General features: G+C 32.8%; 2 protein-coding genes across 8 annotated transcripts in view; one reads left to right on the top strand and one right to left on the bottom strand.

Moving 5' to 3' along the window:
• The window catches only part of LOC146996616 (inositol polyphosphate-5-phosphatase A-like), a 206,280-nt gene that overhangs the window by 13,899 nt on the left and 174,395 nt on the right, over window positions 1-17,986 (top strand). The window lies entirely within an intron of this gene.
• Window positions 1-17,986, bottom strand: part of LOC118203199 (transcription factor unc-3-like) — an 87,762-nt gene that overhangs the window by 56,068 nt on the left and 13,708 nt on the right. For 6 of the 7 annotated variants that reach the window (XR_015042349.1, XR_015042348.1, XR_015042346.1 and 3 more), the window contains exon 2: window positions 12,621-12,689. Coding sequence is in view for 1 of the 7 variants with exons in the window: in XM_085821296.1 (XP_085677422.1) it covers window positions 12,621-12,689 (69 nt within the window). In the remaining 6 variants the exon portion in view is untranslated. Of the gene's footprint in view, window positions 1-12,620; window positions 12,690-14,973; window positions 14,997-17,986 lie in introns of those variants that run through there. The other variant, XR_015042350.1, reaches the window with a different exon arrangement.

The following is a 17,986-nucleotide window of genomic DNA, read 5'->3' as shown; positions in this document are numbered from 1 at the left end:
TTCGCCAAGAAAAAATAGGGGTGATTTCTGATATTCGTAAAGCCTTTCTACAAATTGGCCTGAATTCTAGTGACAGAAACTTCCTCCGATTTCTTTGGATAAAGGGTGAAGATGGCTTGAAGCATTTTCGTCATTGTCGAGTCGTATTTGGTGTAACTAGTAGTCCACTTTTACTTGGAGCTGTTATTCAATATCACTTAAATTCAATTTTGGAGAAAAATGATGCAGATGAAAAATATTCTTCCAACATTATTGTTAAATTAATGAATAGTTTCTATGTTGATAACTGTGTAACAAGTGTTGGAAGTGAAGATGAATTACAGCGCTTCATGAAAGTATCTTCAGATGTTATGGCAGAACGAAAATTTGAATTGCGGGGTTGGGAATATACCGACTGTAGTTTAGAAACAGAATCTATTGCGAATGTATTAGGTTTGTTATGGGAAAGACAAGGCGATACTCTTCAAATAAATGTTGCTAATTTACAAAATCTTTGTTTCGAGAAAGTTACGAAAAGAAGTATTTTGGCAATAGCCCATAAAGTATTTGATCCCATCGGTATAACATGTCCAGTCCTTATATTACCTAAGATGTTATTACAGCGTACATGGGAAACAAAAGTAAAATGGGACGAAGAAGTTAACACCGAAATTAAAAGTAAATTTTTGAAATGGGTAAAGGACATTTTTCTTTTGAAAAACATTAAAATTCCAAGGTGGATACGATATCAGCCAAAACAGTGTTCAATCCATGTTTTTTGTGACGCCAGTCAAGCAGCGTATGCGGCAGTAGTTTTTATTCGTGTAGAAGAACCTGAATCAGTTAAAGTACAGTTGCTTCAGCCTAGGTCTAGAGTTTCCCCTTGTGGTAAAAAGGAAACTACCATTGTAAGATTAGAATTGTTAGCAGCAACTATTGCATCTCGTCTTGCTGCAGACGCTCTAAAAGACTTTGAGGCCAGAAGTATATTTTTCTGGACAGATTCAACTACTGTCCTTGCATGGATAAAAAGGGAAGAACAATGGGGCACATTTGTAGAAAATAGAGTACAGGAAATAAGGCTTTTGACACGTGTGGAGGATTGGAGGCATATACCTCGTCACCTTAACCCTGCAGATCTTCCAAGTAGAGGGTGTTCAGTTCGCCAACTCTCCCGGTCAAAATGGTGGGAGGGTCCGAGCTGGCTTTTAAAATCGCAAGAAAATTGGCCGAGTGCCGAATTTATAACTGATGAAGCGGAAATAGCCAGCGAGAAAAAAAAGGCAGTGGTTTCATCTCTAGTGTCTACTGAAAGGTTTAGTTTGAGTGAGCGATTTTCTAGCTATCGAAAAACAGTTAGAGTTGTTGGTTGGATTCAACGATTTTTCTTTAATTGCAGAAATAAGAAAAAAAGGAAAGGTGAACTCACTGTTGATGAAATTGATTTTGCAGAAAAGGTTGTTATTCGCTTGATTCAATCGGAATCGTTTCAGGATATAGAAGACGCACGCTTACGAACTCTTAGTCCATTTTACGATGCGGAAATTCTAAGAATTAAAACTGGTGCGTTTCGAAGAGATGACACGTTAGAGTTTAGAACACCTATAATATTACCAGGAGAACATCCATTAGTTAGGAATTTAATTATGGAAGAACATAAAAAGAAAGGACATGCAGGTGTACAATATATACTGAATACCTTAAGGGAAAGGTTTTGGTTGTTATCTGGCAGAAGAACGGTGCGTTCTGTTTTGAGTAAATGCATTACTTGCAAGAGATATTCTGCTGCACCTGTTGACCACATATCAGCCCCACCGCCAATAGAGCGAGTAAATGATTCAGCAGTATTTCAAGTAACGGGTATAGACCTTTGTGGTCCTTTATTGTTGAGAAACAAAGAAAAGGCATGGATTTGTGTTTTTACATGCGCCGTTTATAGAGCGGTCCATTTGGAGTTGCTGACTTCTCTATCTACAGAAGTGTTTCTTCAGGCTTTTCATCGGTTCGTGTCAAGAAGAGGTAAACCCACAACTGTGTACAGTGATAATGGAACTAATTTTGTAGGAGCTTCAAATGCATTTAAATTAATAGATTTTGAACAAATTAATCGGCAGGCAGCCAATGAGCGGATAACATGGAAATTTATTCCCCCAAGTGCTCCATGGTGGGGTGGTTGGTGGGAACGTCTGATCGGAATGATGAAGCAAGTCCTTAAAAATGTTCTTAAACATGCTTGTTTAAATTATGAAGAAATGTACACGATACTGTGTGACTGTGAAGCGATTCTTAATGACCGACCGTTGACAGTAATTCCTTCCGATCCTGAATTTAAAGCTTTAACTCCTGCCGACTTTTTAAAAGAAATTAGAACTAGTAGTTTGCGGGATATAAAATACGGTATTAAATCAAGTAATTTACAAAGAAGATTTCAGTATATTCAAACTGTACGAGAAGCATTTAAAAATAGATTTCGTAAAGAATATTTGGGAATTCTCAAGGTTTCGCATAAAAGAGCTGAAAGGAAAGTTACTATTAAATTAGATGATATTGTTTTGATCGGTAGTAGTGACAAAAGACTTTTTTGGCAACTTGGTCGTGTCATAGAACTACTTCCAGGACCTGATGGAATGGATCGGCTTGCAAGAGTAAAGACCCGAAATGGAATTTTGCTTAGAGCAGTTCGAACTCTGTATCCTTTAGAGGTAGCGCAAAATGATGTACCCGTGAAGCTGCAGAATGAAAAACAAGATTCTTTGTCTGAACTTAAACTCAACATAGATGATAAATCTGTCAGGCCTGTAACACGATCTGGTAGAACTGTAACTCCGCCGGACAGATTGGCATATTAAGGCTCTTTTGCATTGTTTTACTTTGATGTGAAAGTTCACTTTTTTTTTTTCTTTTTTTTTTTTTTTTTTTTTTTTTTTTTTTTTTTTTTTTTCCTTAGGTGGAAGGATGTTAAATATTTGCATAAGTCGCCTGTAGTAACGGCAACCGCCGGCAATAAAAGGAGGTGCTTTCCTTAGTGGCACCGCAGTTCCTTTTAGTTCGAGCCAGAATAGACCTGCCCGGGGCGGAAGCCAGGGGATGAGATATTCCGGTTTCCGCCCTGTTCCGGTTCCCGTCTTGTTGCGGATCCAGTCCTGTTCCGGTTCCCGTCTTGTTCCAGTCCTGTTCCGGTCCTGATCCAGTCCTATTCCAGTTCCAGCCTGGCCGTTTAAGTCCAAAACACGTAGGAGCGGATGTCTGAATTCAGCGGAATGGAGATATACGCCGAAAGGGCTAGATGGATTCTGTCTTTTAAGGGAAAGTGTTCTTCACCGTGCCGGCATAGCTGTTACTTTAAAGCACTTTGAAGTTTTCCACCCAGGATGTTAAGTTTTTGTTTGTGATGTTAAGTTTTCATCAGTGTTGAAGTTCCAGTTAAATAAACCTTTAAGTTTTAGACAAGGTTTTTGTGTTTTTCAGAAAATTTTAGATTCGAAGTCAGATATAGCACATAGGGTTATTATCGGAAAAATCAACAGTCCTACACTAACCTTGTGCTCCAGCTCTCGTGTGACTTCATGTACTCCATTTGTCTTTTTGTGCCTTAAGTGACTATGTGTATGTACCTGTTTTATGTGCTCTCTGTTTATGCATTTTACGCATTGTGTTTTGTGTATTGTTTGCCTATGTGTTTTTAGGTCTTTTTATGTGTACGTCTTATTGTAAAGTATTTTCAGTTTAACTTCCTACTATCTGTAACACCACAGCTTGCCTCTTCAATCTGTAATATAATCCTACTAATGCCCTTGTAAGGCCATGTACTTCCCTTTGACAACCTCAATAATCTCCTGGTGCTGCCTCGTGCGGCTCCAGGGAGCTTTTGCTGTAGTTAGACTAGGAAGTGGAACATATGCCTGTTTACCTCTGTTAGACACCAGGCGTTCCAGTCCTCCGTGACCTACCTACCTTTGATACCGGTTTCAAGGAACTCCATATACTTTTCTGAAAGCTCATGTCACAAGTAGAAGAACTGGGAAATCTTAGGGCAGAGGGACAAGCGTTTAGGAGCTATAGGGCGCACAAAGTATCAGAAAAATGTTGGAAACATGACGCCAAAAGTAGCTAAAATACTCGTTTCACGTGTTTATATGAACTAATAATAGAGTAAGAAGGTGGGGATCTTAATATAAAGGAAGAAACAACTCGTTGAAAAGAAACATTATACGTTGAGATGTTGAAAATGTGACTCGTTATTATCTTCAAACAAAATCCATTACAAGAGACAATCCATGTGCAATTCATCGAAGTTCCAACTGCTCTAGGGAGGACATCACGCATGCTCTATAAAGAAGTGGAGAGGGTCCATGCACGACCATTCAATTCATTCATATGATAGTCTATCTATTAAAAGTTACAAAACAGAATTCATGGATAAAGAGAATTTAAAGAAAGGAAAAAATGAGCCTACGGAAATCATCTATATTGTGTTCATTTAACGCTACAAACAAGGAAGGAACAAGGAAGTTATTTTTAAATATTTGAAACGTTTCATTTAACAGAAAAAAATTGAGTTTATTTTCGTACATTCAAAGGTGGTGTGGTGTATTTAATTATGGCAAAGCACACGAGGGCTATCTGCCTAAAGGGAGGGATGCCTTTCGTGGAGGACTTTCTAAGGGAAACTGGCTCGTATACACGTTACACATGGGGAAAACCACGAAAACGCCCATGCAGCCAGCCCGTTCGCGGGATTCGAACCTCAGACCGAACTACCAGTGTTCAGCGTCTTTACCGCTCGGCCGCTGGTGGGCCCGTACATTTAAAGGTAAACTGATTTATTTTTACTGCTAACAAATCAATTATTAGGCCACAAAATAGTTTTGTATTTTATATGTATTTCAACGAATATGATGTTTTCAAGGGTATTTAAAAATTCCTTATCGTTTTTATATAAACCTCTGGGTATTGGGCTGTATTAAAGCATGGTACGCCTAATTTCTCCCCAGTCTTCGTTTCTTTAATGTTTAGATTTATATAACACGAAAGATTGACAGTTCAGTGAAGTCTGATTTCTTAAGCTTTCCATTCCTCCTTTTGAACAAGGTTAACAGAAGAAAAATTCTTCTGTTGAATCTGGGCTACCTCCCACAATATTTCCCTGTTTTGAGAGAATATTTCAAACGGCAAGAGGTAAAATTAAGACTAAAGCTGTCTCTTAAAAATCCGAAAATTCGAATTGAAAACAACTTTAAACATAAAATGATCTCTGCAAACTATGTAAGAATTTCAAAGAAAATTTCAGGAAAGCTCAAGCCTTTCTCTGATTCAATTTTTTTTTTAGCTCCAATTTTTTTTTTTTTTTTTTTTCTTAATTCATTTACTTTAGAAAGTACACTTAGCCGAATTAAATGCATTGACTTCTGGATGGTCGTCTAGTGAAACCGTATTACTTGTATATTCAAGCTATGGTATGAAAGATACTATATAGCACTGACATGAAGGATATAAACTGATAACATAAATATGTTCATACGCTTGTCATTAATAAATTCTGAAAAGCAAACACGCTTTAAATTTACTAAATTTCTTCTGTATACGTATGTGAATAGGTCAACACGCAGCGGTTTTTTAAAAATGCAGCCGCTCTAAAAGTGTTACAATCAGAAGATGCGGTACAGTAAATTTTGCTGATTAGATGTGAGTATATTAATTGCAATTACATAAGCGTTACTGCAGCGAACAGCTTTGCGAAATGACAGGTAAAAAAATCATACGAAATGTTTCTCCCACTGTTGTATCAATTTTTTTACTCTAATTTATGAAATATTTAAGAAAAGTGAAATTACAACAAAATTTGGAATGCCTGAAATGGTAATAATTTCTCCCTGGAGTTCAATTATAATTTCTGCTTTTAAATCAATAATTTAATTTCAATATAAGTAATGACTCCAGTTATCAATTGAGTCTCTGTGACAGCCAGCTAAAGGAAACCACCGAGGTTCAGAAAGCTACGAGAGATGACAGTTCAGTCGAGCTAAAGCGGGACTCTCAAATCGGGGGATTCGAATTTTAGAGGGTCTTTGATGTAACAAGCGAGGACGCTGTCTGATAAAGGCTTCCTGGCACGCGACCCATTATCGTTTCCTAGCGGGCGAGCAGCAGTCTACAGATCCAGTGCTATTTTTATCGGGTATGTTACAAGTATGGTAATACTTGGAGTATGCATCGTCCTATGGCGATGTAACACTCATTGAATTTATCTAAAGTGGCTCAGAGGATAAGATTACAGAATACTTGTAGTTTTGTTACGGGGTTGATTTCCAACAGAATTGTCTGGTTGTGTGGATGTTTCTTTATGGTTTTTCTCTTTGCGCAATGGAATGCAGTGGAACCTCCACGAGCAGAAGCTGAAGGGAGATAAAGGGACATTCAATTAATCGAAAGCTCAGCTTATAAGGTATTTCTCCCGCAGTGGCGTAGCTAGGGTGGGGCAAGGGGGGACATCTGTCCCCGAGCGCAGCATCCAAGGGGCACCAAATTCATGCTACGAAAATTTTTAATGAAATATTTTCCGTTTCTGTCACACAGAAAGGGGCGCAGATTCTTTAGTTGTCCCCGGGCGCTAGAAACTCTAGCTACGACCTTGTTCTCCCGCCTTCCTAGCGTGCCTTCGTGGTGTAGTGGTCAGCACACTGAGCCGGTATTTCAGAGGTCCGTGGTTCGATTCCCAGCGAACACGATTGCATATTTTTCATCCCTCCTGCTTCAAAAATATACCTAATGTCTCTACAGTAGCACCCTAACTAAAAGGATTTTGGATGAGGATTCTCCACACCCAGGATTTGGCGAATGAGTCCCCTAAAAATCCCAGTCGCCCTTTAAAAGGGGGAGTATATAAGGTATTTCTCCTGCCTTCGTAATATAGTGGTTCTGCACGCTGGGCCGGTATTCCAGAGGTCCGCGGTTCGATTTCCGGGGAAAGCGTTGCTAATTTTTCATCTCTCCGGCTTCCAAAAATATACCCAATGTCTCTACAAGCTAATGAGAAAAGGCAATAACAATTTCGAATATACACTTCATCATTCCATTCGACTTATTTAAATTTGAAAAACAGAAGTTCTATTGTACAATTTCTTAAACAGAACAGTTCAGTACAGCTCCATCCGGGATCTAGATTGTTTTCTGTACTTTGAGTAATAAACTACAAATCGTATAAATCAAATAAAAATGCTCTTTTCTTAGAACTAACTCAAGTGTTGACCAAACTTGTTTTAAATGACTTGTCTTGACTTACTTTGTCTTAAATGACAAGTCATTTTATGTTTCTTCCTAATCATTAATGTGAAACCTACTGTAAATATATTAAAAAATTAAATCAATACATGAAATACAAGGAATACATATCACACTAAGCGGAATTCGGTGCAATTATTCTTTTATAATATTCTTTAAAATGGGGCGGGGCGGAATTGTACAGAAAATGTGTACGAAAAAATAGCTAATTCATTAAAATTGAAAAAAAAGATTGTCGGAAGAATCATTTGAGCTCTAAAAAGACAAATAAATAAAAATAAATAAAAATGTCAGAAAAAGTGAAAAGTGAAAAAGCATCAAAAAGCTACAATTTTAAGAAGTTTTTTAAAGTGAAGTTTAGTTTGGTTTATTTATGGGAAAGCACTAGAGAACAATCTGACTAAGGAAAGGTATGCCTTCGCGGAGGGCTTTCTAAGGAAAACTTGCTCGCACAACACGTTACACATACGGAAAATCACGAAAACGCCCATGCAACCAGCCCGTTCGCCGGGATTCAAACCCCAGATCCAACTACTAGTGATCAACGTATTGTATTGTATTGTATTGTATTGTATTGTGTGTGATTATGGCAAAGCCTCGAGGGCTATCTGCCTAAGGGGAGGGATGCCTTCGTGGAGAACTTTCCAAGGGAAACACATGTTACACATGGGAAAAACCACGAAAACTCCATGCAGCTAGCCCGTTCGCGGGATTCGAACTACCAGTGTTCAGCGACTTTACCACACTGCCAATGGTGGGCTCGCTAGTGATCAACGATTTTGCCGCTCCGCCGCTGGTTGGCCCTTTTGAAAATTAAGAAAATAACCGTGCAAAACGTGTTATTGAATCAGCAGCAAAGTAGTTACATTTCATTTGTAATTAAGAGGAAAATCTAGTGTTTAAAGAACTCCGGTAAAATCCACCAAAGAACGACAATATACTTCAAAGACAAGACTAAATATATGCAGTTACTCTGATTTTCGCGCCTGTTGAAGACTCTGGGTTAACTGACAGTGGCGAATACATTTTAATGATTTTTTTTTAAATATTTGTACAGTATAGAATCAGTTTTTTTAAACTTCTTTTAGAAATATGCATATTATTTATACAAATTAGATGATGATACAAAATATATGAGATGAACTATTATAGAAAGTTAGGGTACTTTTCCGTTTCGCCGGCGCAAATCTCGACAAGCAGACTTTATTGGCGACAACATACAGTATACACGTAAAAAATATTTAAAAAATGTTAGTTCTAAGAATTCTTTTTAAAAAAGAAGGCATAAACATTTTAATATCGCTTAAAATTTTATAAAAAGCCAATAAATAAAGACAATAAATTTGTAAAAACACATTAATTTAAGAATTTACTATGCTTTCACGGTTCAACATTCTGATTCGCCGGTTTATATCACGTGACCCCAAGCGATCTCATCTCACGTAAACTACTCTACAAAAATCTAATGCTCTCAGTAATTATCTACATTAATTTCAAGTTAAATCTTAATTTGGAACACAAGTTTAAATGCAAGAAATATTTCAATTCGTGCGAATAGCTTACTCAGAAATTATGTAAAACTGCAGTGCATTACTTCGCTAATGCATTCTCGTTAGAATTGATGAATTTAACCCTTGACTTTACCTTTTCTATATTTTCGGCTTCGGGTAAGCACTGTGATTGCATCCTAATTAACTTTATTACCGAAAATGGCCTTAGACATAAAACTGAACTATCTGATAAAAATTCTATGTAATTATATGCCAGTATTGAAAGAAACAATCAATCTGATAAGAAAAAGCTGCGACTTGTTTTGAAATTGAGGCGTAAAAGGTTACCAGCGAGAATATTTCGTTTGGCATGGGTTGTACCATTATTGGCGACTTTATCGCTTGCGCCGGCAAAACGGAAAAGTACCAAAGTTAGTTTTATTCGTATATTTCGTAGAATTTTTGGTTGAAAATTTAGTTTCCTTCGCAAATAGCATATTTGCTTTGCAGTTCTGAATTATCTTCTAAAATGTTTTATTTTTCTCAAAATTTATTTTACCGTAGCAATATGTTTTTTGAATGAGGAAAACAAGAGTGTTTTTTAGCTAAACGTTTGTTGTTACGCCTAATTCACAAAGGAAAATATATTACCTCAATATAGATATTTATCTCAATGCTATGCTCTAAATGTACGAATATTTCCGTATCAAATAGAGTTAATTTCTAAAATTAAAAATGGCGTAACTCTACGGAACGCTGTTATAGTCTGCGTGTGTAACAGAACTATGTTTCATTTTACATATATAAATAATAAAATTATATAAATAAATCTCTATACAGATAAATAGGTTATATGGTTTTATAATAAATATTAACTATTCTAATTCTTTATATATATTCTTTATCTTATTATTTATATTATAATATATTAGATAAAATAAAATTTATCTTAGACAGATAAGAAATAAAATATGTTAAATCGAAATGAATATATGGCAAAAAAATTAACGAAATATAAGAAATGGAAAAAGAGTAAATTATGAGAGTAAAATTTGATAAGAGTGTAACAAAAAAAATAAATATTCTTTAATAGCATATAAGTTCATTTAAAGCAACGGAGTGCATTTTGCATTCAACATTTAATGAAAAATATATTTTTAAATTAAAAACTTATCACTAAAGAAGTTTACTACAGAAACTTAATCGTGCGCTAAAATTATTAAATACTACAAGGTAATTATTGATTAAATGTCAAACTTTGCAGTAACTTCGTAACTGAAATTTAACCTGAAATCTTCCCATCAATTTTACAGTTTTATATAGATTTGGAACTGGAAATCTTATTATCCTCTACTTCTAAAAACAAATGTGAACAGAAATCAGAAATGTGATATGTTTTCATGTCTCCGACTGGCCGAACTTTATGTCTCGTATACTAAAAATTTTTAATATAAATCCATTTTTTTTTTCAGCTTACGTTAACTAGATGCTGGGCTTATGGTTCAGCCTCGGATGTTTCTTGTGCGTGTTTTGCAGGGGGCATGGACCTTTATTTTTCCGAATGAAACTAAGGTCCCAATGAACAATGTGTATTTTGTAACTAATATCAGTATTAGTCTTATTAATGCTAAAAGAAATATCAAGTGAATAATGGACTTCCCTGCTGATATTGCAATCTCGAATCATAGTAAAGAAATATTGAAGACTGTCTTATAGAAAACTCCGGCTGCAGTTAAAATTTTTCTCAAAACCTGAGAAATACCTAAGCCATTCTATAGTAGAACATAGCTGAATTCAAGCAAAATACCACTTTTTTGAAATGACGTAATTTTTAATATAATATTACTCCATTTGCAGAAAGAAATCAATTACATTATGAGATTACAAATAGTCTTTTGACTACAAGTTTGAGAGACGGCAAACTTGAATCCCTGTTAATACATTCTCAATTAATTCTAAGCATTTAGTGGCAAGTGAGAGCAAGTTCAGGTGTGCTTCAATGCATATCTTGATAATCTGAAAGCCAATATATATACAATATATTTTAGGTTGTATTATAGGTTGAAAACCTTTCTGAATTGTTTAAATATCTTTTAGTCTGATTATAAGCTTCTAAAATAATTTCCAACATAGGGGGGAAAATTGTTTCCGATAGCTGATTTTTCACGCTAAAATTTATGTAATTTATATTGCAGCATTTTACGTATGTTTTACGAAACATACCTTGACTAGTTAAATATGGAAAACTGAAAAATGATAAATAAAGAAAGTATATATATAGTTAAATATGGAAAACTGAAAAATGATAAATAAAGAATAGAAAAAAGTAGACTATTAGAAAAATAACAAAACAACTTCATAATCAAATCTAAAATAATGTGCTGTATGACCTTTTGCTTGCAGAAATATTTAAAGTTTTCTTCGCAAATTTATAACATTCGTACTGTCATTTTCATTGTTTAAATGTATTTCGCCAATGTAATATATAGATGCTGTGAAGATGTCCTTATGTGTTACTATAATACTTTTCCATATTTAAAAACAAGTGAATAGCCATTAAACTATTTTATGTGCTTTGAAAAATTAAGATATTGCTGGTTTAGTATCGTTTTGATAGTAAGAAATGAGTCAACATTAAATAAAAAAATTTAACAACCAAAATTATTTATGTTCTGTTCCACCACAAAGAATCCTCTGGCTGTTATAAAAGATATCCCAAAATGTTTCTAGTTCATGTAGTCTTTTAGTATGACGCAGAGGGTTACATGGTTCAGATGGCACCCTATCTTTAAGAAACATATCTGTAACTGATAGAAAATTTAATAATCTTCTGAAAATTAGACAACTGACTAGCGTCTCCTCTTCCCTTTGTTGGAGGATATAAATCCTAATGTCATTTATACAAAAAAGTCTCGAAGATGAAACGTGAATGACGTAGAAATCTTCTCAGTCGGTTACCCAAACAGAGTGGGAAATTATTCTAGAAGATTATATTTCTGCGATAAATGATTACGACCTTCAATCAAAATCATTTAGAGCTATTAAAATTAATTTTCATATCTGTATTTCTTAATTAGCTATAAAAAGTTACACACTATTTAATAATTGTGTCATGAATTACTCCACTGGCTCTTGGCAACATAATCAACCGTTCTTGCGCTCTTTTAAAAGCTGCATTACTCAGAATACTAAAACTCAAGCAAATTCGGACATATTTTCCTCCTACTGTTGTTGTCGTGAATATAAGATGAATATAAGGCGGGCAGAGGTGTACTGTAAGGGCAGGGTAACTGGATCTAGTTGTAGAGCCATCTGCTGCGCAAACATTTGTACTAAATTTAGAGATCAGGCGAATGAATATCGAAAACGAGCTGGATGTGGCAGCGATTAGTGATCTTATTTGATTGTTTATTTAATATTAAGCAATTTAAAAGAAACTAAGGACTTTAAAAAATAGCTTATTATTATTATTATTTTGAATAAGAAATATAAAACTGCAAGTTATTGGAAAATTTATATAATAATAATAGCTTAAATGGTTATTAATAGAATAGTTTATTTTACCATTATTGCTCCATAACCTATTGTATTACAAAACTAATATACATATATAACAAAACTAATGCATATATATATATATATATATATATATATATATATATACTTTTCCATTCGTTGCATATATATATATATATATATATATATATATACTTTTCCATTCGTTGCATATATATATATATATATATATATATATACTTTTCCATTCGTTGCATATATATATATATATATATATATATATACTTTTCCATTCGTTGCATATATATATATGCAACGAATGGAAAAGTATACACCAAGAAACACATATCCTACCTGTCAATTATCACGGGATCGGAGGGTGTTTCATTTCTGTTTCCACAGCTCTTCTTGTCACAGCACCGACTAAAAGCAGGTAAAAGAAATCTTTAGTTACATTTTAAAATTAAATCGAAGCATATATTTTAATTCCAGACACCGAATAAAAATAAAAGGTACTATTATTGAAAAAATGCAGTATTCTGTAATATAATTCATAGTGACAAATTAAATTATGCCTGACTGTGTCAATAATTTCCAGAAAACATTTATAAGGCACCCGAAATTATTAGTTGGATTATATTAATAGACTTAATAGTAGTCTTCATTTTAATTCGTAGATGTCGAGCAGCTTTTATTATAAACATTACTTCCATCTCATTGTCTCAAAATCTACAAAAAAAAATTATTTGTTATTTACTTATTTTTTTATAATCTTCAGAAGCCAAAAAATGCACCACACGCAGAAGAAATTTTTTGTTATATCATTAAGAGTGTAGCTGTTAAGCCTGCAGTTTAAAATTGGTACAGAATAAAAGTCACAGAATACTTAAAAAGGGTAAAAAAAAAAAAAAAAAAAAAACTATGATTCAAGTAAACTTAATTTTTTTAAAGTTAATTAGATAAAAATTTCTTATTGATATGCATTTCGTATCTATATTAATTATTAATCTATATATTTCGTAGCATATTAAATATCTAAAAAATTTCTAATATGAGGAAATATGACGAGATACACTCTAATAACATTTTCTTCTTTCTGCCTCATTTACGTAAATATTTACTAAACGTTTGATTTAAAACTGAGTTTTAAAATTACTATTAAATAATAACAATATTTTTTTTTAATATTAATTTTTTTTTTTTTTTTTTTTTTTTTTTTTTTTTTTTTTTTTTTGCTTCTGAACACCAGACTTAATTGAGAAATTCGAAGAAAAAGAGTTCCATAAAATAAAATTTATATCATATAGTATCGTCTGCAGTTTTGGCTTAAGAGTAGAATGAAGTTTTGTATATGCATAAAGTAGAATTATTCCTGTCTTCCTTGCTAAATCCTGCTTGGGTTCATTTTTTTCTTTTTACAGTTTCTTTCTAATTAGCCTTATGAACTCAATCTTTCTCTCACTGTTAACAGGACGCTGATGAAAAACATAATGTATCTACTCATTAAATTTTTTCCAGAGAAAATTCCACCTTATTTTCTGTCTGTAAACAGCACAATTTGAAAACAAATTACTAAAATTCCGATACATTGATTTGAATTAGGTACATAACCAGTCTAAAACAAAGGAGTGGTTATCTAGTCATTATTTATAAGAAGTTTTCATATTGCTTATAAAACAGCAAGAAAACTCAAATGGAATCAGTTGGACTAGAAGTAGCATATTAAGAAAACGCAATTATCCGGAAAAATCAATATCCATCAGGTCATTAAGAAGCGCAATAGTGTAAATGATAAGTATAGTTTACCTAGATTGCGATCGCACCGTAATTAATCATACGCGAGTAACTAGACTATACTATTGAAATTAAATAAGTTATAGAATTATTAATTCTAGGCTGGAGTCAATTCAATGTATATTAATAATAAGTTTTTTATTTATTTGAAATTTTATTTTTAAAGAAGGCAGTTTGAGAAAGACATCAGAGTCTGGACTATATTGTTATCAATGATATTAATATAAATCATTAGCAGTATACTGATTTAGGATTAAGATCATTATCAAGAAGTTTTCTGCATGAAATAATCTTTACCACTGCTTCTGCAGTGTTTCTAAACACAGACAGTTTTAGATAAGTTATTAAAATTTATTTAAATCATCAATTCGATAATTTTTGAAATATTTGTGCTTACGGAGTGGAAAAAAAAAAAAAAAAAAAAAAAAACATATCGAGTGCGGAAAAATACTGTGAACATTAATAATTATAATATGATGATATACACATGAATATCTGAAATTTTACTGCTAGCTATACTTGCAAGAAAACAAACACCTTAAAAAGCTCCTTGAAAACTTTTATTTTTGATAAAAGAATTCATATTTAAAAAAAATTACAAGCGAAAATGCTTATTTATCATAATGTCTTAATTCTACCGAGTATATTTTCCAAAAGCATTTTTTATTCACTAAGACACTTAAGATAAATTTCTTTTAAAATGTCTATTAATTTGCTCGCAATTACTTCTTGCTAAGAAAAGTAGATACATTTGAACACTGGCGTATTCATTACTTTGAAAATTACATTTGAACACTGGCGTATTCATTACTTTGACAAGTAAATAAACTAAGATTCCATGACGGAAACAATAATTAACTTTTCATAATCTTAATTAACTATTTTACGTTTCCAAGGTAAATTGAGCTCTCACCTGAGTTATTTTGGTTCGTAATTATATGCGGGGAAACTCCGATCCTGTCGACTGCGCCAGTAAAAATCCTTTCCTTATTTCAGTATACTGAATATTGAATCTTGTAGGAAGAATAAAGCTAATTTTTCAGAATAAACAAAATACTTTTATTTAAATTTTAAAACAGAACCAAAAAAAATAAATAAATAAATACTGCAGCTCTAAACTATCAAAATTTTAAACTCTTAACTACTCAGTTAAAACTCTTACAACTATTCAAAAAATTAAAAAAACATTCAACTCTCTAAACAAATATATATATATAAAAATCTTTCGAATCCTCTTCTTGTTGCCACACCGTAAAATGCAAGTTCTTGTCCTATTATTTATATTTCACGTTCTCTTTAAGTCACGATCTTCACAAGTCATGATCTTTACAAGTCACGATCTTTACACCGAGTATGTGCAATTCTTAAAAACGCGTCAAGCAGTGGGTTATTCTGCACTTTACCCAAAGTTCTATCGCAGACTTTTCATCATAGGTAATTCCTAAATTGTTAGATCCATAGGATATCAAAAAAGGAATTAAAAATTAAACTAGTATTTCAATGGCGTCTTAAGAAATACAGAACTATATAAACTTACGCAATCTGAAATCAGCTCGTACGCGAGATTTGGCACGCTGGTAAATGGGCGTGTATGCTAGATTTGGCGCTTTCGCGCATACATTTTCGCTGCAATTTTTTTATGGCCCTCGAAACCGAATAGTACCAAAAAAAGTAAACTAGAAGTTGTCGCCAACTTGTGGCGTTACCGCCATCGATTTCATAAAAATCATACTTTTTCTTCTATTAGAAATGTATTTTTATCCTATTCCTTATAAGTAACGTGCTCTTTAATTACATCTAGTTCTCGAGTCAATTAAAATGTAGTTCGGTCGAAACTATCTTTACTGTATACTACCTAAGGCAAGCCGATAAAAAAGTATCTTTTTGTTAAAAACAGATTCTGCAAATGAAAGATAATTAGAGATATCTCTTTCATATGTTCATTTTCTAATCTGTAGTATCTGTTATTTTTCCTTTCTGCCCTTCATCTTCTTTCCTCTTTTTTTTTTTTTTTTTTTTTTTCCTGGTTTTGATTTAATCAGATTACAATGCCAGCATGCTTAAAACAGAATCGAGTGTAAAAAGAAATGCTAGGAGAATTTCCCTTCTCATTTCGTGAAAGAAATTCCGCCAGATAAAATGAACTTAACAAAGAGTCATAATTTTTTAGCTCTTTATAGAGCCAGAGATCTTATGTAACGCTACCGTTCTTTCCCTCTCTTCCATCTTTTTTATGGCAATCTTGAAAACCAGAGAAACATTAAAAACGCTTTATAAAGAAATAGGGAAGTTTTCTTGAGAAGGATAAAGGAAAATTTTTTAAATGTATTTTATGCTATAGCTTATTATTTTCTTATTTTTTTAGATTTTAAGATCAGAAAAAAATTCAGAGCATTTTCTTAACTGCACATAACTTCGTACGTGAGTAAAACGTGGCACATTTCAAGATTTTTGTCTTGGCCTTCGTACAGGATAGCCTAATGAATAAAAATGGTATTATCTGTGAGTTCAAAATATAACAAAAGAATTGTATTGTTTTTATAGGAAAGGATTTTAAACTTAATGGGCGGATGGTTTCAAGATTTACATATTTCAAAATCATATGTAAACAGCACAAGTAGCCCTTTATATACCAATACATGTGCTTAAATACAGCGTAAGTAAAGAGTTTTATTTTAATATATTGCATGCCGTACTTCGTTTGATTTATTTGGAATATCTAACATTCAAAATAAGCTTTTCTTCCTATTACAGCTTAAATAATTTACTTCTGACTTACAAATCACTATTTTTTACTTAATCACTCGTGCTATTAAATTTAATATCACAAAGTTGTAAACACTTCCAAGTTAAAAAAATTTGTACAATTTTCGTAATGAAAATTTTGACTCTTGATTCAATAGTAATCCCAGTAATGAATTTTGAAAACAGGCGACGTAAAACTTTAAATCACTTTTTCCATGAAATTTAGAATAAATATTACTTATTTGTAATTTTTAATTGAAACGTAAAAATTTACTTTTGAAAGTAAGTGATGATATAAAAAATGCGTCTAATCCATAATCTGAAGAATTTCTAATAAACAATATTTTATTTAACATTAGCAGATGTAGAAGCTCGAACGATTTTCTAAAATGGTTATTTTCTAAGAATTAACAGCTAACTGTTTAGAGCCTACGATTATTAAGATTACATGTGTAAAAGTCCTTCAGCATTGTAAGTATTCATTGTACATTGCCAAAGATTTAAATGGGGGGGGAGGGGTTCTTGATATTATTTGCTACTGTAGAGAGATACAAAAGTTTTCAAAAGAAAGTAAGTGTTTCATTTTAAAATACAATAGGCATTTAAGGCAATGAGACATATAATGACACATGAGTAAGTTTTCTCTTAAAGGCTGCCTTATGTTTAGTTTAAAATGATTAGAGAAACCGCCTCCAATTCTTGATTTGTAAAATTCAGGTACCTCAAAGAATGTATTTAGACGCAATGCTATATAAAAAACAAATTTAATTATTTGACATGGTTTCAAAATTCAGAACGTCTCTACCTAATAAAAACTGTGATTTTAAAGTAGCGATGCTTGGAATTTTCTTTCAAAACAACTAAATTCGCAGTATAAAATCAGTTATATTCAGCATTACTGAGCTCATAGTATATGAAGCCCATTAAAATCTACAATATTTAGTCCAATATACATAAAATTCTTTTCAAAATGCCTGTGATGTCAACTGTCAATTTATTTAACAAGAAGAATAGTAAATATTTTTTCATGGAGGTAAAATGTGAGAGCAGAAATTTAATATGAAGTAAATAAAATTACAATTAAGATACAATAACATGCCGAACAAGTATTAATTAGTTAAACAACAAAAATCAGCGTTATATTTTCAAATTTTCACAGGTCTCCTTTCGATGGTTTTCCC

This window comes from Stegodyphus dumicola, chromosome 7, assembly GCF_044657685.1.
Source record: "Stegodyphus dumicola isolate Sdum_Otavi_A_Nest chromosome 7, ASM4465768v1".
Taxonomy (NCBI): Eukaryota; Metazoa; Arthropoda; class Arachnida; order Araneae; family Eresidae; genus Stegodyphus; species Stegodyphus dumicola.
This window is presented reverse-complemented; position numbering and strand designations above follow the sequence as displayed.